Genomic DNA, 23507 nt, shown 5'->3' with positions numbered 1-23507 from the left:
GTCTTTTTGTGGTTTTATAGGTTTAGCTCTTACATTTTTATGTATGGTGTGAAAGAAGGGTCTAACTTAGTTCTTATGTATATCTAGTTGCTCCAGTAGCAGTGGTTGAAAAAACTACTCTTTTCCTGTTGAATAACTGTCTTAGCACATTTGTTGAAAACCAATTAACCATAAATATTAGAGTTCTGGATTCTCAGTTCTATCCCATTGGCCTATATGACTATGATGCCAGTTCCATGTGGTCTTGAACACTGTAGCTTTGTAATAAGTTTTGAAATCAGGCAGTATATCCTTCAACTTTCTTCTTCCATTACAATGTTGTTTTTAACTCTTCTGGGTCCTTTGTATTTCCATGTGAAATTTAAGATCAGCTTGTCAATTTCTGCACAATGAGCAGTTGGGATTTTGGTAAGGATTGTGTGAAATCTGTAGTCAATTTGAGATAAGTTGCCATCTTAATAATATTATGTCTTCCAATCCATGAACACAGATGTATTTACATTTAATTAGATCTTCTTTAACTGCTTTCAGCAATGTTTTGTAGTTTTCAGTATTCAAATCTTTCACCTTTAGTTAAATTTATTCTTATTTTTTGTTATTTTTTATGCTATTGTAAATAAAATTATTTTAATTTCATGTTAAGACTGTTCATTAGTAGAGAAATGCAATTACTTTTTGTATATTGATCTTTTATCCTGCAACCTTGTATTCATTTATTATCTCTAATAGTGTGTGTATGTGTACTCTTTAGGATTTTCTATATGTAACGTAAGTCCTAAAGACATACAGTACTTCCTCCTTTCTAATTTGGATGTCTTTAATACTTATTATTTTTTCTAATTTCCTAAGCTAAAAGCTCCTATACAATGTTGACTAGAATGGAAAGAGTAGACATCCTCCTTGTGTTCCTATTCTTAGAGAGAAAGCTTTCACCTTTCACCATTAAGTATGATGTCAGCTGTAGGTTTTTCATAGATGCCCTTTATCAGGTTGAAGAAGTTCCTTTCTATTCCTGGTTGTGTTTTTACCTTCAAATGATGTTGACCTTTTAAAAATGCTTTTTCTGTATCTACTGAGATGATTATGTGTTTTTGTCCTTTATTAATATGGTATGTCACGTTGATTTTCATTATGTTGAATCAACGTTGCATCACTGAGAGAATACTGGTAATGGTGTATAATTGCTTTGAGTTGTTGGATTATTCAATTAGCTAGTATTTGGTTGAAGATTTTTGTGTTGCTATTCATGAACGATATTGATCTGTAGTTTTCTTGTGATGTCTTTGGTTTTATATCAGGGTAATACTGGATTCATAGAATAGTGGAAAGTGTTTTTTCCTCTTCTAGTATTTGAAAGTGTGTGTGAAGGATTGCTGTTATTTCTTCTTCTTCTTTTTTTAATTGATCTCAGAGAGAAAGGGAGAGGAAGAGAGAAAACATTAATGATGAAAGAGAATCATTGATTGGCTGCCTCCTGCACACCCCCTACTGGGGATCGAGCCTGCAACCCAGGCATGTGCCCTTGACCAGAATTGAACCCAGGACCCTTAAGTCTGCAGGCCAACACTCTATCCACTGAGCCAAACCAGCGAGGGCGGTGCTATTTCTTCTTTAAACTTCAACAGTGAAGCAATTTGGGCCTGGGCTTTTCTTTATAGAAAGTTTTTTATTATAAATTCATTCTCTCTACTTATTTAAGGTCTACTCAGATTTTCTATTTCTTCTTGAAGCAGTTTTGGTAGTTTGTGTGTTTCTAGGAGTTTGTCCATTTCATCTAGGTTATCTAATTTGTTTTTCCCTTATAATCCTTTCTATTTCTGTAAAGTCCACGGTGATGTATTGTTTTAATTCCTGATTTCAGTAATTTGAATCTTCTATCTTACTTTCTTGATCAATGTAAAGTTTTGTCAATTTTGTTAATCTGCTCACAGATCAACTTTTGGTTTCATTGCTTTTCTGTCTTGTTTTCTATACTCAATTTCATTTATTTCTACTCTAATCTTTATTGATTTCCTTCCTACTGCTGCTTTGAATTTAGTTTGCTCTTCTTGTTTTTCCAGTTTATTAAGTTAGAGAGTTAGGATTTGAGATCTTTCTACTTTTTTTAATATAGGCATTTACAGCTACAAATTTTACTCTAAGCACTGCTTTAGCTGTATCAAATAAATTTTGGCATGATATATTTTTGTTTTCATTCATATCAAAGCATATTTTATGATTTTTTCTCTTTTTAAATGTATCTTTATTGTTGAAAGTATTACAGATGTCCCTTTTTTCCCCATTGACCCCTTCTAACCCCCACTCACATCCCGTCTCAGGCTTTCACCACCCTATTGTCTGTGTTCACGGGTTATGCATTTGTGCATATAAATTCTTTAGTTAATCTCTTTCTACTCACCTATCTATCCCCACCTTCCCTCTAAGATTTGACAGTCTGTTCTATGTTTTTATATCCCTGGATCTATTTTGTTCATCGGTTTATTTTGTTCTTCAGATTCCACATATGAGTGAGATCACGTGATACTTGCCTTTTTCTGACTGGCTTATTTTGCTTAGCATAATACTCTCCAGGTCCCTCCATGCTGTCTCAAAGGGTAAGAGACCCTTCTTTTTTTACTGTTGCATAGTATTCCATGGTGTAAATATATCACAGCTTTTGACCCACATATTTGTGCATTTCTCAAATTTCCTTCTGTTATTGGTTTATAATTTCATTCCAGTTGTGGTCAGAAAATGTACTTTATATGACTTCAATCCTTTTAAACTTACTGAGAATGGTTTTATGGCCTAATATTTAGTATATCTTGGAGAATGTTCCATATGTACTTGAAAAGAATGTGTACTCTACTGTTATTGGGTAGAGGATTCTGTAAACATCTGTTTTGACTACTTGTTTTATGTGTTTTCAAGTCTCCAATTTCCTTCTTGATCTCTGTCTAGTTGTTCTATCCACTACTGAAAGAGGGGTACTAAAGTTTCCAACTATTATTATTGAATTGTAATTCACCTTTAGAAACAATTTATAGAAGACACAAAGTTGTGTTAGATTTCAGGATGTAATTTGGGTTCCAATCTACTCTGGAATGCATCTGGAGGTTTTCATTAATTGAAATAGCTGGCACTTAAGAAGGCCTCTGAGACATCTGCCTTTTCCTCCCTCCTCTGCTGCACAAGTTCTTTGGTTATCACTAGTACAAACCTAATTCCAAAATAAATCCATCTTGTCAGGTCTGGAATAGATTTCTCAGATGTTCCAAATTAAACAATATTTCTAATTCAGAAATAACTACAGAGAGACTGTGGCTTAAAACTAAAAGGAAACCTGTGAAGACACTTAAAAGGGAGTAGAATATAAGATTGGATTTACCTTGGGTACTTAGTAAATGCAGATTCCTGGGTTCCACTCTAGAACTACTCAAACAAAATTTCTCAGGGCAGAGACCATAAACATGTATTTTAGTACTTTCTAGGCAATTATACACACAAAAGTTAAAGGATCTGGATTCTGGTTGATAAATGTACCAAGCACGTTCTCCTGAAGGGACATTTATCTTTAAGAACACATTTTAGCCCTGCCCAGTGTTTCTCAGTGGTTAGAATGTTGGCCCAAGGACCGAAGGGTCAGAGGTTCAATTTCCAATCAAGGGCATGTACATGGGTTGTAGGTTCGATCCCTGCCCCAGTGAGGGCATGTGTGAGAAGCAACCAATCTATGTGTCTCTCTCACATCAATATTTACCTCCCTCTCCCTCCCTTCTCCTCTCTCTAAAAAAGCAATGAGGAAAAAAATCCTCAGGTGAGGATTAAAAAACAAGTAAAAAAAGCCCAGCTAGCCTGGCTCAGTGGTTGAATACCGACCTATGAACCAGGAGGTCACAGTTCCATTCCTGGTCAGGGCACATGCCTAGGTTGTGGGCTCGATCAAGCAATGATTCTCTCTCATCACTGATGTTTCTATCTCTCTCTCCCTTCCTCTCTGAAATCAATAAAAATACATATTAATAAAAAATACACATTTTAAAAGTTCATAGAAATGAGTAGCTATACATTTTTACAAAAATACTTAAAAAAGATACCATGTTTCAGAATATGTACTACCTGGGCAGATGATCCTGGTGTTGAGCACGGGGAGGTTTTCTTTGCTGGCTGCCACAGTTGGGCCAGGGCCAGAGTCGGTCTGGGAACGACTTGCCCGGCCATCTGGAGACCGAGGTGCGCTTTTAACTGTTGGCAAAAGGTCCAGATTAAAAAGAAGAAATGATAAAGTTATAGAAATAAGCAAGCCCCTATAAATTCACGACATAAAATAATTTAATACTATATATTTAAATCAATCCATAGAACTGAAAATGAAAATATTACACTGTGCTTACCTATTTTACCATTTTCATTTTCTTGAGATTTACTATATGGAGAAACTTGATCTTGATCTCTCATTTTAAATAGGTGGAGATCATTAGAAAAGAGATGCCTACCATAATTAAAGGTCAGTAATATTCATAATTTGAATGTGATCATCCCATATGTAAAGATAAAAAAATTCTGAAACCTGATAATTTTTAAAAATAAAACATATGGGTTATGTATGTTATCAGTGCAACCCTTTTTTCATATATGTTGGATGAATGGTCAAATTTAATTAATGTATTTCCCAGAGCTGTTATGTTAACCATGAGTTAAAATTTTCTTCTATAAATGAAAGAGAAAATAGGTTCTTTTTTCAAATGAAAGCAATATACTTTTCCAGTGCTTCTCAATTAGTTATTTATTTAAAACAAAGAGTTGCCCCAAACAGTCCCATTATGTTTTGTAAAAGCTCAATACATTTTAAAAATTGTTCCAAAAGAGAATTACTCTCAAAATTAACGACAAAAATAGAAATTTAATTAAACCTAAACTGGAGAATTTTAATGGAGAGCACATATATCTTTAACTAATTTAGGAGTTATTGGCAGGTGTTTAAAGAAACAGTAATCCTCTAACTCAATTTAAAAATACTCAAACTTAATTACCTTTAGACTTCCTAAGACTAATTACAAATTAATTATATTAATTTTATACTCTCTTCTCTGTTAAAAAACAGTCCAGTTACACTAGAGAAAAGTAACTGAACAGACACGCTCTTTTTTTGACAGATGGAAGCTCTGGAGCTAACTTCTAATAAAAACAACCTTTTGATATTCAACTCTGATAAAAAGCAGAGAGCATCCTGGTGGCTAAGATCGATGTTCCATTGCAGGTAAATAAATTAATGTTTCACGGTTCTTAAATGTCTCATTAATCATATTAATATACTGTATTTTGCACATCTCAGACATGTGAATCATTACACAAAATAATGATAATGCAATGAGTGTGCTTCAAAAAATAATGATTATTTAATGCAGAAATACTTTTATTGCTGATTCTGACTAAATTGGATTACTCGCCAACAAATAAGATAAAATACTGCATCGTTAAAGATGCATATAATCTGTCTACTTCAATATCAATATCTATAGCTCCGTATCTGTATTTCTTAGTTTCCTTTGCCAATTACCATGTAAGTGTGAAGTTCATGTGTGCTGGAATATGCATACAGGAAGTCTGAAAAGGCTAAGGTTGTGGAATATGCCAGACATGTAAGGTCTATAAGGTCTCATTTTGAAGCCTCTTATAGAGTTTTAAATACAATTAAGGAATAGTCTTTCAAAGTGAATGTAATTAGTAGCAGTGGCAGTAATAGCAATAATAATAATGACAATGACAATAAACACTCATATAAACAGCACTATATCTGAGTCACTATTCTAGACACTTTGTGTATTAACTTATCCTTTGCAACAAGTAGGTTGTTATGAAGCAGGTATATTATTACTCCCATTTACAGATGAGAAAGCCACAGAATAGTAATCTGCTCAAGTTCATATGTAATGAAAGTAAAAATGTAATGATTGCAAACAGCTCTAATATAAGTGTTGACTTTACAATAGTACTATGGAAATATTTTCATATTATCTTCTCAATATTTTAATTTCTTTGTTTTAGTCTAGTATATTAATTTTTCCCTTATACAATATAAGTATAAATCCATCCTCAATCCAAAGTTAAAAGGTAGAGGAATCGTAAATATTCTTTAAGCAACTACAAATTAATTTATTGGCAAAATTAATTTCAGTAGTGAAAGGGTTGTAACTAGATATCTTAATATTAAGCTTATTTTAGTAACAATTATTAACCATCTATTTGCTGATCGATGGAACTCAAGGAATTGATGAATTATTTAAATGCCAAATTTTATGAATGTGGGGCCTACAATTTTTATATAATTCTCAAAGGGATGTGCGGGTTCAAACAGGTTAAAATCTGGTGGTTTAGGTGTTTTGCTTCTTCTCTCTTTTTTAAGGAAAATTGAGATATTTAAGCATGTTTGGTCCTACAGTCCTTAGTTTACTATAATAATCTCTACATTATATGATAAAAAGTGAGAAAATTTAGTCTAAATAATGTTACCTTTATTATTTCAGTATTCATGAATGGCTAAGCTTTAAATTTTGAAAAGCCTTGTTGAAAACAAAATACAAATAGTTTATTTCAAACTGACAATCCTATTGAAAACTAAAAGCACAATTATGTTTTATTTAATTGCAAAATAATTTTCTTACCAATTAATGACTCTTTTGCATCATCATCTTTAGATTCTTCTTTAGATTCATCTGTTTCTGTACTATCATAATCGAATGATTGATTAACTGGCTCACAGGAGTGAACTGTCTGCTCATCCATAACTTTAAGTAATAAGAAGATAAACATGTTGAAACAAGAAAAAATAAGATCAATATATGCTTAGGGAAGGAAAATTGAAACATAAACCAAAAAGAAATTCCATAGTCACATATAAACACTAATTGACAATAAACCTGGAAATAATGTCTATAAATGCTAGAGATTATAAAAGTAAATTGTCAAAATTACATTTTTATTAGAAGAAAAAAATAAAACGTAAGAAATTTAGAGAATGAAATACAAGTCCAATTACAAGTTACAACCTGTAAAGAATTTTGGATACTTATTATCTACATTAAAATTTACTTTTAGTCTACTATAGAAGTTCTAATATTATACATATTATATTAACACTAGAGGCCCAGAGCACGAAATTCGTGCTCTGGTAGGGTCCCTAGGCCTGGCCGGCAATCGGGGCTGATTGGGGCCTTCTGGCTGCCTTCCTTCCAGTTCCTGGCCGGACCCTCCCTTCCCCAGCTGCCGGCCAGGGCCTTCCTTCGTTCCACACCACCCCCTTGTGGTCAGTGCATGTCATAGCGAGTGACAGAACTGGTCTCCTGGTCAAACTCCCAAGGGGACACTTTGCATATTAGCCTTTTTTTATATATATATAGATAAAAATTAAAGTATAGGCAAAACTTTTATAAACTCTTAAAAAAGCAACTTAAACATTTAGGAAAAAAATATTAGGAAAATATTTTTAAAGTAGTATACAGGTTTGATTTTTGTTTAGAATTCAAAGATTCCAATTAAGTAAAAAATATTTTAAATCTTAGAATATTATTTAAAGCAATTTTTAATTTTTTTTCTATGATTCCAGTATACTTTGTTTCTGAGGTTTTATTTTTCAAGTAGCATTACTATGTTGATCCCTACTACTGAAACAATAACTAGAACTATTTACTAGTATAAATTTTGCTTTAATTATTTTATCTTTTACCTTGTCTTAAAAAAAATTTTTTTTTTTATGTGTGTCCAGTGTGACCAATATGAACATTTTATTGTGCTTGCAAGGAGAATGTTGCTAACATCTTCAAAAGCCCATTTTGTTAATATGTGTACCTTTTCCAGCTTCTTCAATGACTTGCCTCACTGCTTTCTTTAAACTATTTGCCCGCAACATTATTTCCTTTGGTTTCACTGCTTTCTGGGAGGAAGGTTTTGTAGTGTCATCCAAGAGCTGTTCCTTGCTTTCACACAAGGACTCTTCACTCGAAGATTCCACTGTATCTTCTTCTACAAGGACAGGGCTGATGCCTGGGAGAACAGGAGCAGCCTGGGAGTCTGTACGCAAAGCCTGGAGCAGTTGTTCAAGCTTCTCATTGAGGACCGAACACTAAGAAAAGAATGAAAAGAATGCCCTAATGAATCTCCATTTACAAGAGATAGAAAATGATAATTTAAATGAATAGTTTCTGATTTTAAAGGAAACATGCGGGATATTGATGTTTACCATTAGTTGCTATTATACATTATACTTTAGACAGCCAATGGATTAAATTATTTATAATTTTAAAAAACAGCACACATCTTATTTAAATTTATTTATCTATACTTTCAGAATCATTTAGACTCCACTTCATGGGTGAAAATCTTTACAATCTTTGTATAGCTATTTTTCCTCCAAAAAAACAAACAAAAACCCCCACTTTACTAGAAGATGACACATTACACAAAAATTTAAACATTATACAAAATTTGCCATACAGTACACAAACTATCATATTAACACTTTAACTTCTGCTGAGTCTTGAAAAGCTCACCTTCAAAGCTTTGGTGTGCAAAGGAGTGAATAGTGCCTGAGGAATTATTGGCTCAAAGAAAGAGCAAAAAGGAAAATGCACAGGCATTGGCCCTTGTTTCTTTCTACTTTCCTTGAATTACTAAGGGTAATTGAGGACTGAATTTCCAGTGATTTCCTTCTCCGTTTATTGGTCCTTGATAACAGGCAAGACAAAGTTACAGCAGAAAGAGTTAAAAGAAAAGTGTCGGTCGAGAGGGTTTCTTTTTCTGAAGCTCTCCACAGGGTAGAAACACAAGAGAAAGAGACTGGAAACTTCAACTGTATGTTTATTTTTATTTTATTTTCCTTCCTCTCAAATAAACCCCCATCTACAACATGAATCTGGGGGAGATCATTTCTTTGCAAGCCCAAGAGCACCAAGCCTTTTTTAAAAATGCCCTGTCATGAATGCATGAAAGCAGACAGTAGCTTTTAGGATTCAATAAATGACTCTTAGTTTAGTCTCAGAAAGCTCTCAAAGGGGGAAAAAAAATCTATAAAGATAAAGGCAAGAAACGGAACCCTGGAAGATATAGAGGCCTGTAAAGCCTAGGGAGTCTGGGGAACTGCGCTGGTAGGCACCCAACCGGCCAGAGTCTGCCTGGAAACAGAAAGCCATTCCTCTCTCCACGGAACCTCGGCCACCGAGCACTCGCCCTGTGACCCAACTACTGTGCTTTTCTCCTTCGCCATGCCAGTCAGCGGGAACGGGGGTGCGTTATAAAATTCAGTTTGTCGGATCGTCTCCAGCAATGCAGTTTTCCTACATCTTAAGGAGTAACCATAAAATAGAATGTTTTATTAAACAGTTATATCTGATTCAAAAGAAACTTTCTTGTGATTTATGTTTTGGCAAGAAAACCACTTAATCAATTTAGCTGTAAAACAAGTTCAATGTTAACACTGTCAGTAAAAACTTTTCATGCCCTGATCGTGTCCTTACTTTGCTGGCCACGGCATCGGCCACAACAGCATTTTCCAACGTTTTGTCATATGCCTTCTCTACTTTGGCAACGAAGTCCTTTACAGTTTCACATAGTATCCTTTGAAGAAAAGAAATTGTGCAATTCCATAAACTCAGTAGGCTGATTTTTTCCCCATTTATAAATATTTAAAAAATAAGCAAACTCTCAAAATACTGGAATCATTTGTATACAAACCCATAATTCTATCTACTGTTTGACATGTCCTAGATAAGTGCAAGACATTCTAAGTGAGAGATGGATACATTAATAAACCTTGCTCTACATACTTTAAATAAAAGCAATTTTAAGGTAATAACAAGACTTTGTCAAATATTCAAATTATATCTTGATAAGAGTATTTTCCAATCCCATTTAAAAGAGCATTATCTCCTAAGCATTATATAATTTCATAACAGGACTTGCAGACTTGATCAAACAAGAACAAATTTGTCACTTATGTTGTCACTGTCACTATACTATTCATCCTAGTGGTATCTTGATAATACATTGTTCCTGAAGAGAAAAGCGGTTATGTGTTATGCTAGGGATTAAGCATTAGGAAACTGTTATAGATTTTACAAGTCTTAAAGAGACATATCACCCAAACGCAACACCTGAACCATTTTTAAGATTTTGATTTGAACAAATTAAATGTTTTAAAACAAACAAACAAACAAAATCTTTTGAGATAAGTGGGTAAAATGGACTGAGTAACACAGAATTATTTTTTAAAAGATTATTAAATACATATTCTGCAAGTGGAATACAATAATTTCTGGGATTTTCTTAGATTGTAGCAAAAAGAAAATGGGGCAATGGTTAGATCATCAGCCCACGCACTGAAGGGTCTTGGTTTCCAGTCAAGGGCATGTACCTGGGCTGCAGGTTCCATCCCTGGCTCTGGTCAGGGTGCGTGCGGGAGGCAACCAATCGATGTGTCTCTCTCACATTGATATTTATCTGTTTCTCTCTCTAAAAAATCAATGAAAAATGGGGAGTATATGACAAAATGTTGATAAATACTGAAGCAGAGTGACAAGCATAGTGGGAAATCATTACACCAGTCTTTCTACTTTTATGTATGTTTGAAAATGTCCATAAATTAAATAAAAAATATGCTGTTATTCCATGTTGTCTTCTCTTTTCTGTCTTGAATCTCTTTAAAATTTTAATCTGGGGTTGTAAAGACAGGGTAGCCAGGCAAGCCTAGAAGTATAGGTGAGTGATGAGAGGGGACCAGGGTTGGAATAGAATCTACTTAAAGGCAAACGAGCTAGTCAGGTAGAACACTAATGCTAATGCCAAGAGCACAGCCTAGACAAGGAGCTCGGTCAAGGTAAAAAAAAAAGAATCCAAATGAAATTGGGGAAAACATGAGGTGATGATTTAATGATTTAACACAGCACTCTACTTTATGAGCTCTATTTACTTTATTGCTCAACTTAGTTCTCCTAACAGTTCCATGAGGGAGGGAGGATAGGCATTCTTTCCATTCTTGAACCTGATAAGCAGACACAGGTCACAAAGCTAGCAAATGGCTGAGTCTCAACTAGGGCCTCAGATTTACTCCTATAGTACTTAGTGCAACACTGAGACTTGCTCCAGTGGTTTTCAAGCTGTTTTGCAAAAATATTTCAAAGATTCCACAAATACTTGATTCAAATTTATTTGGAAATAAGGAATATAATTTTTAATGCTCAAATAATCATTAGATATATTAGAGACAACTATGTTAACTTTTATTTCAAAATTCACTAGTTTTGTGCAAATCTTGGACTAAAGCATCTTCTATTTTTATTTAATTGAAGGCAATTTCTTTATACCTAAACAAAATAAAATACAGAAATGACTTAAAACTGCATTAAATATAAAACCCTGTCATTTATAACAATATTAGTTATTTTTTCTCATAAATGGCTAATAAATTAATCTTATCTAATTTATTAATGCCAACAAAATGTAATTTTTTTAAATATTGGGATTCTTCATAAGTTTTCATTTGAAAAAAATTCCCTCTGCTAAAAATGTTATACTTCACAGGTATTAAGTTCAAGAAAAATAAGGAATAAAAGGGGTCATTGCTGTAATAACCTTATTTGCATCTGTCCACATTTTACAACATTAATTCCATGTAATTAAAAATATAAGTAGATCTCAAAAGTTCTCATCACAAGAAAAAAATGTAACTATGAAACTAAATATTAAAAAATATAGAGAATGTGTAGGAGTCAGTAATCAAACACATCAAACACATGAAGGCTATAGTAAGACTTTGCTAACCTCCAAACTATGAAATGTGACCAGATACAATAGTTACTTAACTGTATTAAAGAATAATCCTAAATAATAAAAGGGTAATATGCAAATTGACCCTAACAGCAGAACGACTGGGAATGACTGGTCACTATGACACACACTGACCACCAGGGGGCAGACGCTCAATGCCGGAGCTGTCCCCTGGTGGTCAGTGCGCTCCCACAAGGGGGAGCACTGCTCAGCCACAAGCCAGGCTGACGGCTGCCAGTACAGCGGTGGTGGTGGGAGCCTCTCCTGCCTCCTCAGCAGCGCTAAGGATGTCCAACTGCAGCTTAGGCCTGCTCCCTGCTGGCAAGTGGACATCCCCCGAGGGCTCCCGGGCTGCCAGAGGGATGCCTGACTGCCAGCTTAGCCCCAATCCCCCGGGGAGTGGGCTTAAGCGAGCAGGTGGTCATCCCCTGAGGGGTCCCAGACTGCGAGAGGGTACAGACCGGGCTGAGGGACCCCCCCAAGTGCACAAATTTTTGTGCACTGGGCCTCTAGTTCTTTTATAACGTGATATACCTTAAGAAAGATTCCAACTTTCCATTTTATCTATCTATTTCCTCTAAAAAGTCCTATAAGAAGCATTTGATTCATACGGCAAGGGTGGCAAACATTACATGTCTTCCTAGAGGAAATAAATGTAGGAAGTACCTAAGGAAGTAACTTAGGTATATGAATTTGGTCCAAGATGAGAAAGACAACAGGGAGTGCTGAGGTCTGGGACAAAATAGAGATCTGCACATTTCACGATAAAGCAATACAATTCACTAAAAAACACCCAACCAAACAAAAACATAGCAACCACTAGCAGCACTACCCACCAAAGACCTTCTGTAGCCCACCTATTTGGGCAACCAGTGTGCTTCCCTTGAGAGTCATTCAATTCTTTCCTATTGCTCAGTCCTGTTCCCAATTCCTGGGGGCTATAGCATCAAAACCAACTGTTACTACATTTGTAGTTTTGTCACAAGCAAATTTATTTATTCTGGTTTGCCTTTCCTTGATTTTTTTGCAAATTAAGTATATACTATACTAAAGTTTGTGTATTTTTCCTCCATTTTTCCCCTACTTCTTTTCTTTCCTTCTCCTCTTTCTGAATAACAGTTATATACCCTGGCTAAGCCAGAGTTCTAAAGCATTCTTTTACTTTTGCTTATCAGTTGACAATTTCATTTGATTTCACCCTTTCTTCTAGTTGACTTTCCAGTCTTCATAACTTCAGTTTAGGATGCCTGAAAACTAAATTCTAAGTTCCAGCCACGCAATGTGTGGAATGATAAAATCAAGTAGCTTTGGCTCCATGTGCAGAATCAGCTTAACTAAAATCTGGTAACTTTAAATTAAAATATAATTATGTACTTTAAAGATGCTGAGAAAAGTCATTTAAAAAAAATCTCATCATGCCGAAACCGGTTTGGCTCAGTGGATAGAGCGTCGGCTTGTGGACTGAAAGGTCCCAGGTTCGATTCCGGTCAAGGGCATGTACCTGGGTTGCGGGCACATCCCCAGTGGGAGATGTGCAGGAGGCAGCTGGTCGATGTTTCTAGCTTTCTATCTCTCTCCCTTCCTCTCTGTAAAAAATCAATAAAATATATTAAAAAAAAAATCTCATCAGTTTTCCTTTTCTTGATATAAACATTTCCTAAGTAGTAGCGTTTATGAAAGTAATAAATTATAATGAAATGTGTTTCCTATATTATAATAACCATAAATACTTCTTTAAATAGGAACTTAGCATAATTAAACTCTAAACACTTATTGTAGCTTTTTGACCAAAAAATCTTTCAAATTAAGCCTTAAAAAATACCCTTTAAAAATTCTCCACCATAAATGTTAAATGATTTTTTAAATGGAAATTTGGTTTATCTAATTCTATAAGCTACTACAAAGATATCTTTTGGAAAACACGTCACAGAGAAATATCAGTGGTAAGAACCATCTTTCCTTTCATTTTCACCATATAACTATTTCATAACCTCACTCTGTAACTCACTTAGCAGATGATATGACTACTGCATGTTCATCAGAATTAAGGATTTTTGTAAGATGATCTGCAACTGAATCTTCATAAATTGTCATCTGAAAAAAATAGAAAAAATTATATTGTGTTATCGTTGCCGGCAATTATACAACTTGGTTATCACTGCTTTAAAAATAGGATCATTCATGGCACACGTGACACAGGGCAATGGCTACAATGAATATATAATAGTCATTCTACAAAATAGATAAATATGTCCTTTCTGTGAAAGGCTATTAGTTTCTGGAATTCTTTAATTTATACTCATAGAAAAATCCATCAAAAAATCGTTAAAACATTTTTAAGTGTCAAAAGTGTGAAAATACAAAGAATTCATACAATTGAGTACAAAAATGCCAGATAATCTAATAAGCATGGGCCAAAGACTAAACATTTTAAGAGGAAGATATCCAAATGGTCCATAAACAGATGAAAAGGTGTTAACTTATCAGCCATCAGGCAAATGTAAAGTAAATCCACACTGTGATACCACCATATATCTGTCAGAATAGATAAAATGAAAACAACAACAACAGAAAATGTCAAGCATTGGCAAGAGCAATAGAACACTCATACACTACTGGTAGGAGAGCAAAATGATACACACACTCTACAGAAATTGTATGAAATTTACAGTTTCATATTAAGAGTCTTCCATCAAGTTTTTGCCTCAAATATATTCCATGTCACATGGCTCTATTGAAGTTGAACATAGGCATAATATGGTAGGACCGAGCAAACTTCAACATACGTGTCCCCCAAAAATGCAGATGTGTTTTCAGCAAAAGACATATACTAGGATGCTCATAGCAATATTCACTCACTGGTAGAATGGGTAACAAATTGTAGTATATTCATGCAATGAAAAACTATGGGGGAATGAGGATGAATGATCTATAAACTAAGCCATAATATAGGTGACTCTCACAGACAAAATGTTGAGTGAAAGAATTCAGAAACAAAGGAGCAGATACAAAATGGTTCTACTTTATATTTTTTTTTATTTTTTAAGTATATTTTATTAATTTTTTACAGAAAGGGAGAGGGATAGAGTTAGAAACATTGATGAGAGAGAAACATTGATCAGCTGCCTCCTGCACACCCCCTACTGGGGTACATGCCCTTGACCGGAATCGAACCTGGTACCTTTCAGTCCACAGGCTGATGCTCTATCCGCCGAGACAAACCAGTTAGGGCGATTCTACTTTATAAAGTACAAAAACAGATAAAACTAATCTATGCCAGGATATCCAGGAAGTCAGGATAGTGGTTATTGGGGTGGGAGGTGGGAGTGGTGAATAAAAGGGGGCATGAAGGGCCTCATGTGGTGCTGTTAATGCTGCCTTGTGATCTGGGTGTTGATTACATCGGTTCATTTAGTTTGTGGAAACTGGCCAAGGCCTGCATTTATGATATGTACTTTTTTGTATCATCCTATCTAATAAAGAGGGAATATGCTAATTGATCCTCATGCCATGGCAAAGATGGTGGCACCCACAGCCAATAAGGAGGGAATATGCTAGTTGACTGTCCTGCCCTCAAAGATGCAGCACCCACAGCCAATAAGGAGGAAATATGCTAATTAAATGCCACACTCTCAAAGATGGCAGTGCCCACACCCAATAAGGAGGGAATATGCTAATTAACTGCCATGCCCTCAAAGATGGCGACGCCCAGTCCCCTCAGCACCCCCGTGCGCCTCCCAGTCCCCTCATCCCCCAAGCTGCCCAGGGCTGGCCCGAGGCACAGGCGAACCTCGAATGGCGGGTGCCCAGACAATGCCTGAGGCACAGGCAAGCATTGGATGGAGGCTGTCCAGCCGCCAAGGGCTTCCCGAGGCTCAGGTAACCAGAGCTGGCCAAGGCTTGAGTTGTCGGCAGTGGCAGCAGTAGAGGTGTGATGGGGGCGTTGCCTTCTCATGATGGCTGGGTCGCCTCCCACCCCTGAGGGTTCCCGGACTGTGAGAGGGGGCAGGCTGGGTTGAGGGACCCCCTGTCCAGTGCATGAATTTTCATGCACTGGGCCTTGAGTAATTCAATAAAGCTTTTTTAAAATGCTGAATACAGTCATACAAGCATGTAAATAAATATTTCTCTCAAACCATGTAATAAGCAAATGCCAATGGAGTCCTATGTCCCCTTTTCTATTTGACTCAAACTTTAATAGTCTGTGGAAAGAACATATATTCCTAATATATGAAAATGTGCACAATATTTACAGTTTCATATCAAGAGTCTTCCATCAAGTTTTTGCCTCAAATATATTCCATGTCACATGGCTCAAAAATTTCCACTGTAAGCCATCTGTTCTCTGCAGACCGGCCTCTCTGCTCTCCTGCCTGACTGGGATGTCCTTTCATTGCTCTCCACCAATCAGCCTGTTCATTCAGGTTCAAATGAAGATTCAATGATCCACACCCCCCATAAAGACTTCCTGAGTAGCCTCTTCCCAAAGGGACCTCATTCACCATTAACATCCAATTCCACAAGTGGCTAATTAGTATGTTGTCACTCTTTTACGTTTCTATCTTATTTTTTACAAAGGCAGACTATGTATGGAAAAAATTTACCTGAAAGCAAGTTGGGGAAAAGCTTCACACAATATTATACTGACTCACAAATCCACTTTATTGCTTTCCGGGTCTAAACATTAAAAAAACTGCATGTTTACAGTTAAGATCAGAAAAATGAAAATACATCTATCCAAAAGGAAAGAAAGAAAATATTTTTTCAAAAAGATTAGTTTTATTTCATTTCCCTACAGGATAGATTGTCATAAAGCCTAAGAAGGTAGAAAAAAATATTATAAACTGTCATTAATTCCATTTGAATTTACAATAAAGAAATCCAAGTTTTTGTCCATTAAATATAAACAAAGGCAACAAATACAATCTCCTCCAAAGAAAATGAAATAAAACCTCCATGTCTAAGGATAAAATGATTGATATCACTTGCTAACCTATTATGTAGTCATTTAGCAGTCACAAAGGTAAGGTGATAATAATAGCTAACATTCTTATTGTGTAGCAGGCACTGTGATTAAGCATTTCGTATTTATTTATCCCAGTAGGTGTCCTGTTTCACAGCCAAGGAATGTGAGGCTCAGGTGAATTGAGTGGTTTTCCCAGGATCCACAGCTAATGAAGAGGAAACAAGCTGGGGGCAGGTCTGAGGACGCTGGGGCTTTTCCCACCACACTGTCCCCCCAAGCAAGTCTTGGTCTTTGCTTAACTGTATTTGTTAAATACAAATTTTATCATTTTTCACATGTATCATTATTACAGCCTTCTTGCTGGGCTTCTTGTATCTCTCCTGCTCCTTTTCAAACCATTCTCCACTTAACAAGTGTTTAAAAAACAACAACAAAAACAGAAACCTGGCCCTGGCTGGGTAGGTCAGTTGGTTGGAGTGTCATCCCATGTACCAAAAGGTCGAGGGTTCAATTCCTGGTCAGAGCACATATCCAAGTTGTGGGTTTGATCCCCTGTTGGAGGCAACCAATTGGTGTTTCACTCTCGCATCAATGTTTCTCTTTCTCACTTCATCTCTCTCTAAAATCAATAAAAGCATGAGGATTTAAAAAAACAAAAACACAAATCTGATCATACCACATCCCTGCTTAAAAATGTCTGAGTGGACCCCTCCTACTTTCCAGATAATGTAAAAACCCTTTATCTAACAAGAAAGACCTCTAGAATTCCCAAGACCCTGAAGGATCGGTCTGACCCTCCTTTCCTTTTCTGTCCTGTCTTTTGATGCTCTTTCCTTGCACCGCATGTTCTACCATGCGGTAACTCCATAGAATTATTTGTATGCCCCAATTTACCGAGGTACTTATTACCATGCTCTTTGTAGTGCTCTTGTTCAACCGGCTTATCCCTACTTTTCTTTTGTGCTGAAAACAGAGTTTAGGAACAACTCCCTCTGTAAAGACTTCACTGAACTTACCAGGCCAAGAACCCTCTCTTCCATACAACCATTACACCCTGAAAATACCTAAACATTACTGATCATTTCCTTGTCTGTCCCTCCTACTAGGCCAGAGATTTCTAAACTTTCTGAGTTCAAGCCTAGTAAGTCAAGGGATTCTTTTTTTTTTTTTAAAAAAAAAAAATCTTTTTATTGATGAAGGGAGAGGGAGAAAGAGATTGAAACATCAATGAAGACAGAGAATCATTGATTGGCTGACCCCTGCACACCCCCTTCTGGGGATCAAGCCCGAAACCCAGAAATGTGCTCTGACTATGAATCAAAACCGTGACCTCCTGGTTCACAGGTTGATGCTCAACCTCTGAGCCACACCAGTCGGGCAAGGGATTTTTAATGTCTTTACAGTTTTGTCATAGTGCCCTTAGGCTGAAAGAAGTACCTAACAGTAGTTAAGTCTAAACAACTTAATAAATATTTATGTCCTAAAAACTCAATAACCATTTGAAAAAATAATGGATATACATTTTTTAAAAAACCACAAACATCTTATTTCATTTTTAAATAACTAGTTGTAAGTCTCTTGGCATTGTATACATGTGAAACCTTGGGATGAGATTGGACAATGATACCTGCATTTCCTACTCCACAGCAAGTTTAGTGTGGTGATTGCTTTATTTTACCACAGCAACTCCTGAAAACCCAAAAATACGCTGTCATTGAAAGGAACGTAGTACAGCCTAAATGTTTAATCTGGGCACTACCTCCAGCTCGCAGTTTGCACAGTGTATGACAGATGTTGAGTTTTCTTTGAATTTAAAATATCTCATGGTAGCCCTCTGAGCTCACTGTGGTGCTCCAATGCACCCAACCCCTAAGCTGACTGAAGCTAGAGGGTAAGTCTTTTATTTCCAGTCAAGAGTACCGACAGGTACTTAATCTTGTTAAATGAATGAAAGAGATAATAAAGTTACAATTTCTTAGCATGCTATTACCAAACTCCTAGAAAACCAACAGAACTGGGGGTTGGGGGGAGAGAACTTTTATTATTCTATCAGAGTATATTTAAAAATAAATTTACTGTAATAGGAAGAATTTTGTTTCTGGAGATTTAAGGCCATTCTTCCCTGTTTTCAGGGAGATGACTGAGGCACCTCAGTTCTTACTTTCTCTTTGATTACCTCGGCATTCATTAACAGGCATCTGTTAACTTACTAGACTTGTACGACTGGGATATGATACAGAAGAGACCAAAAATAGGACTCCTGCATCAATAAGCTTTTAATCCAATTGGAAAGCAGGAATCTGGCTCCTAAGAGAGGTGAGGCCAGAGGGCGTTGATGCCAAGATGCCCATTGTTCCAAAAAGGTTTGGTCTTTAGATAAAAATTTAACAAGAAGAATTTTGTTATTCTGCCAGTCACAGTGTCAAATGGTGAGTATAATGGTGAGTGAATAATACACACTGCCTGATCTTCACAGTATGATAGTACCTAGATCATGGAAGGTAAAGGGTCTACAGAACTCCTGAGGAATAACAGAGTCCTAGGACTTGAGAGATAGGGATGGCTGCTTGGAGCAAGTGATTCCTAAGCTGACACCCAAGATGGGAACAGAAGTGAACTAATAAGCTCATGCTAATGGAAGGATACAAATTTATTCACAAAGGGTTAGAGGAAGACATGATGGGTAGGGTGATTGTACGTTAAAGGTAAACAATAAATTTTCTAATATTGAGTAATAAAAAATAATCATGGTTACTGAAGGAAATCATGAAACCACTATTTTTACAATGTTTAAAAAGTACAACAGCAAATAGCATTACTGAATTCTGGCCATAAGGAATCAATCAATGACACTGTCACAATTCCTTAAGCTCTGTAATTCCATGATGCCAAAAGAATGCTATCAGTAAGATAATTAGGAAGATCGACCACCCTCTCCGTCCACTTAAGGAAAATTAAAAAATAATAATTTCACAATCATGTCTGAGGAAATCCAAAATGAATGTTTTATTTTAAAAAATATATAAGCTGGCCCTGGCTGTTGTGGCTCAGTGATTAGACTATCGACTTGCCCACCCACAGTCGTGTTGGATTCCTATTCAAGGGCACATACCTGGGTCACAGATTCGATCCCTGGCCCCAGTTGGGGCATGTGCGGGAGGCAACCAATTGATGAGTCTCTCTCACATCGACATTTCTCTCAATCCCTCTCTCCACTCCCACCCTTCCTCCCCCCCTTTCCACTCTCTCTAAAATGCAACAGAAAAAATTCTGCAGTTGATAATTAACCAAAAAGAGAAAAAGAAAAAATATATATCTATATACTAGAGGCCCGGTGCACAAATATATATATATATATATATATGGCTAAGTGACAAACCTTACATCTGTCTGACCGGCCAGTACATATGACATGTACTGGCATTTAAAAATAAGCGTTGACTCCCACATGCACAATACATATAAAGTTCTTGCTGGCACCAATCACATTGTTGTTTTTGAATTTGGTTGTTTTTGTTGACATTCAACCGTGAACCACATTGCGATTTATTCATTGCCAGTACATATGACATGCATTGGCAATTTAAAAATAAATGTTGATTCACGCATGTGCGATACATATAAAGCTCTCGCTGGCACCAATTGCATGCATGTTTTAATTTTATACTACTATATTATATACTAGTATACTATTTTGACATGTAATTTTTTCAGTGATGTAACTGCACAGATCTTTCTTCTAATTAATTTCCTTTCAATGTGCATGAATCCATGCACCAGGTCACAGTAATCCTATCTAATAATAGACAAACATGGTAATTGACTGTACCTTCGCTACACCTCCCATTGGCTAATCAGCAAGATATGTAAATTAACTGCCAACAAAGATGGCAGCTAATTTGCATACTGCAGGCAGATCCCGCTGCACCGCCCGCCTGGGGCTGGCAGCAGTGCCATCCTGAGCCGCTGGCCACCCCAGCATGAGATCCTGGCCTGCCGTGTGTGGGGCGGGGTGGGTGGCAGCGTGATCCCGAGCCGCCACCCGCCCCAGCGAGGGATCCCAGGCCTGCCGTGTGCGGGGCGGGTGGCAGCATGATCCCCAGCCGCCGCCCACCCCAGCGCTGGCTCTGGGCCTGCCATCTGTGACTGGGAGAGACGGGGCAGACACCGCAGGATTGGGCGTGCCATCTGCCACCAGGGGAGCGGGCCTAAGCCAGCAGGTGGTTATCTCCTGAGGGGTCCCAGACTGTGAGAGGGCACAGGTTGGGCTGAGGACCCCCCCCTCCACATGCCAGTGCATAAATTTTTGTGCACGGGGCTTCTAGTATTATATTATAAATAAAAATGCTGCTGGAAATAAAATAATAAATATATTAGTCTTTTTAAAAAATATGTTTTTATTGATTTTTTTTTTGAGAGAGAGAGTGATAGAGAGAAACATCGATGAGAGAGGAATATCATCAATTGACTGCCTCCTGCATGCCCCTTACCAGGATGGAGCCCACAACCTGGGCATGTGTCCTGATTGAAAATTGAACTTGCTACCTCTTAGAACTCAATCAACTGATGAGCCACACCAGCCAGGCAATATATTAATCTCTAGTAGTAATAATCTCTGGGTAGTAGAATTATAAGATTTGTATTTTCTTTCTTATATATTATTATATTTCTGAAAATTTTAATTAATTTATTTCATCTTTATTGTTGAGAGTATTACAGATGTCTCCCTCCCCCCGCCACCCTTGGCCCCTGCAATGACCTCCTCCACCCAGGTCCTGCTCATCCTAGGCCTTCACTACCTTATTGTCTGTGTCCATGGGTAATGCATATATGCATGTAAGTTCTTTGGCTAACTTCTTCCCACCCCCCCACCTTCCCTCTGAGATTTGTCAGTCTGTTCCATGTTTCCATGGCTCTGGTTCTATTTATCAGTTTTGTTTGTTAGATTCCTTATTCGTTTATTTTTTTAGATTTAATTGTTGATAGATATGTATTTATTGCCACTTTGTTGTTCATCTCCTCTTCCTCCCCCTCCTCCTCCTTCTTCAAAACCCTTTAACATTTCATGTAATACTGTTTTGGTGGTCATGAACTCCTTTAGCTTTTTTCTTGTCTGGGAAGCTCTTTATCTAACCTTCAAATCTAAATGACAGCTTTGCTGGGTAGAGTAATCTTGGTTGTAGGTCCTTGCTTTCATCACTTTGAATATTTCTTGCCACTCCCTTCTGGCCTGCAAAGTTTCTGTTGAGAAATCAGTTGACAGCTGTATGGGCACTCATAGGTAATTAACTGTTTTTCTCTTGCTCCTCTTATTATTCTGTCTATGTTGTTAACCTTTGGCATTTTAATTATGATGTGTCTTGGTGTGGGTCTCTTATGTGGGACTCTGCCCTTCCTGGACTTGAAAGTCTATTTCTTTCACTAGGTAAGGGATGTTTACTGTCATTATTTCTTCAAATACATTTTCAATTTCTTGCTCCCTCTCTTCTCCTTCCTGCACCCCCATGATGTGAATGTTGGTACAATGAAAGTTGTACCAGAGGCTCCTTACACTCTCTTTATATTTTTGCATTTTCTTTTCTTCTCGCTCTTCATTGGATGTTTTTTGCTTCTTCATATTTCAAATAGCTAAATAGATTCTTGACATCCTCTATTCTACTATTGATTACCTGTAAATTATTCTTCATTTCAGTTAGTGTATCCTTCATTTCTGACTGGTCCTTTTTCATGTCTTTGATATTTTCAGTAAGTTTCTTGAAGCTCTCATTAAGTTCCTTGAGCAACCTTATAACCATTGTTTTGAACTCTAACTAGTAGTTTGCTTGCTTCCATTTCATTTAGCTCTTCATCTGCAGATTTCTTCTGTTCTTTCATTTATCACATGTTTCTTTGTCTCCTCATTTTGGCTGCTTCCATGTGTTTGTTTCTATTATTAGGTAGAGCTGCTATGTCTCCTGGAATTGGTAGAATGGCCTTGTGTAGTAGGTGTCCTGTAGGGCCCATGGCTCAGCCTCCTCAGGAATCTGAGCTGGGCTGTGTGCACTGTCCTGTTAGAGCAGGGGTGGGCAACCCCTGGCATGCATGCCAAACATGGCACGCCAGTAACTTTTGCTGGCACGCAAAACCCTCTCTTATAATCTTCCATTTACAATTTTTTTCTTAATATCAACTTTTTCATTTTTCAAATAAATTCAGTGTAGGTGCATCTTAGATAAATAAATAATTTTACATAACATGTAAACATTAAAAAATAAATGTATTTTTCATCATCATATGCTGTGTTTTTGTCGCTTGAATGAATTTTATTATTTCTTCCAGGTTCTTCACATATGTACACCTTAAGAGATATCAAGTAGGCGTAACATGTTCTCACAAAATTAGGGTTGGCACGCAGAAGAATTTTGAGTCAGAGATTTTGCTGGTTTTGGCACGCACTCACAAAAAGGTTGCCCACCCCTGTGTTATAGTTACACCCCTTTAGGTGCACCCCTGTGTGGGCTATGTGTACTGTCCTGTTATAGTTGAGCCTTGGTTGCTGTTGGTGTCACTGGAGGAATTGACCCCCAGGCCAACTGGCTGTGAGGACCAGCTGCAACTACAGTGGAAGAGCTGCTATGCAGGGGATAACCCCATGGAGCTGGACTTGCTTCAGTGGGACTTTTGGTGCTCACCAAGTCCGCCCCTTAAGTGTATCACTCATGGATGTGGTAGAGTTGTAATCTGGTGTGGTCTGAAGCTGTAC

The 23507-nt window shown here is 36.9% G+C and overlaps 1 protein-coding gene across 4 annotated transcripts in view; it reads right to left on the bottom strand.

The window, feature by feature from the left end:
• DGKH (diacylglycerol kinase eta) overlaps positions 1 to 23507 on the bottom strand; it is a 293480-nt gene that overhangs the window by 129173 nt on the left and 140800 nt on the right. For all 4 annotated transcript variants that reach the window (XM_070409014.1, XM_070409015.1, XM_070409012.1 and 1 more), the window contains exons 14-18: positions 13808 to 13893; positions 9492 to 9591; positions 7828 to 8101; positions 6645 to 6767; positions 4099 to 4224 (exon numbers count right to left, since the gene is read on the bottom strand). In XM_070409014.1, coding sequence (XP_070265115.1) covers positions 4099 to 4224; positions 6645 to 6767; positions 7828 to 8101; positions 9492 to 9591; positions 13808 to 13893 — 709 coding nt within the window. The remainder of the gene's footprint in view (positions 1 to 4098; positions 4225 to 6644; positions 6768 to 7827; positions 8102 to 9491; positions 9592 to 13807; positions 13894 to 23507) is intronic.

This window comes from Myotis yumanensis, unplaced genomic scaffold (genome assembly GCF_028538775.1).
Source record: "Myotis yumanensis isolate MYYU_CA2020_CCGP unplaced genomic scaffold, mMyoYum1.0.hap1 SCAF_3, whole genome shotgun sequence".
In the NCBI taxonomy this organism is placed as follows: Eukaryota; Metazoa; Chordata; class Mammalia; order Chiroptera; family Vespertilionidae; genus Myotis; species Myotis yumanensis.
Note: the sequence above shows the minus strand (reverse complement) of the source record. Positions and strands in the feature narration are given on the sequence as shown.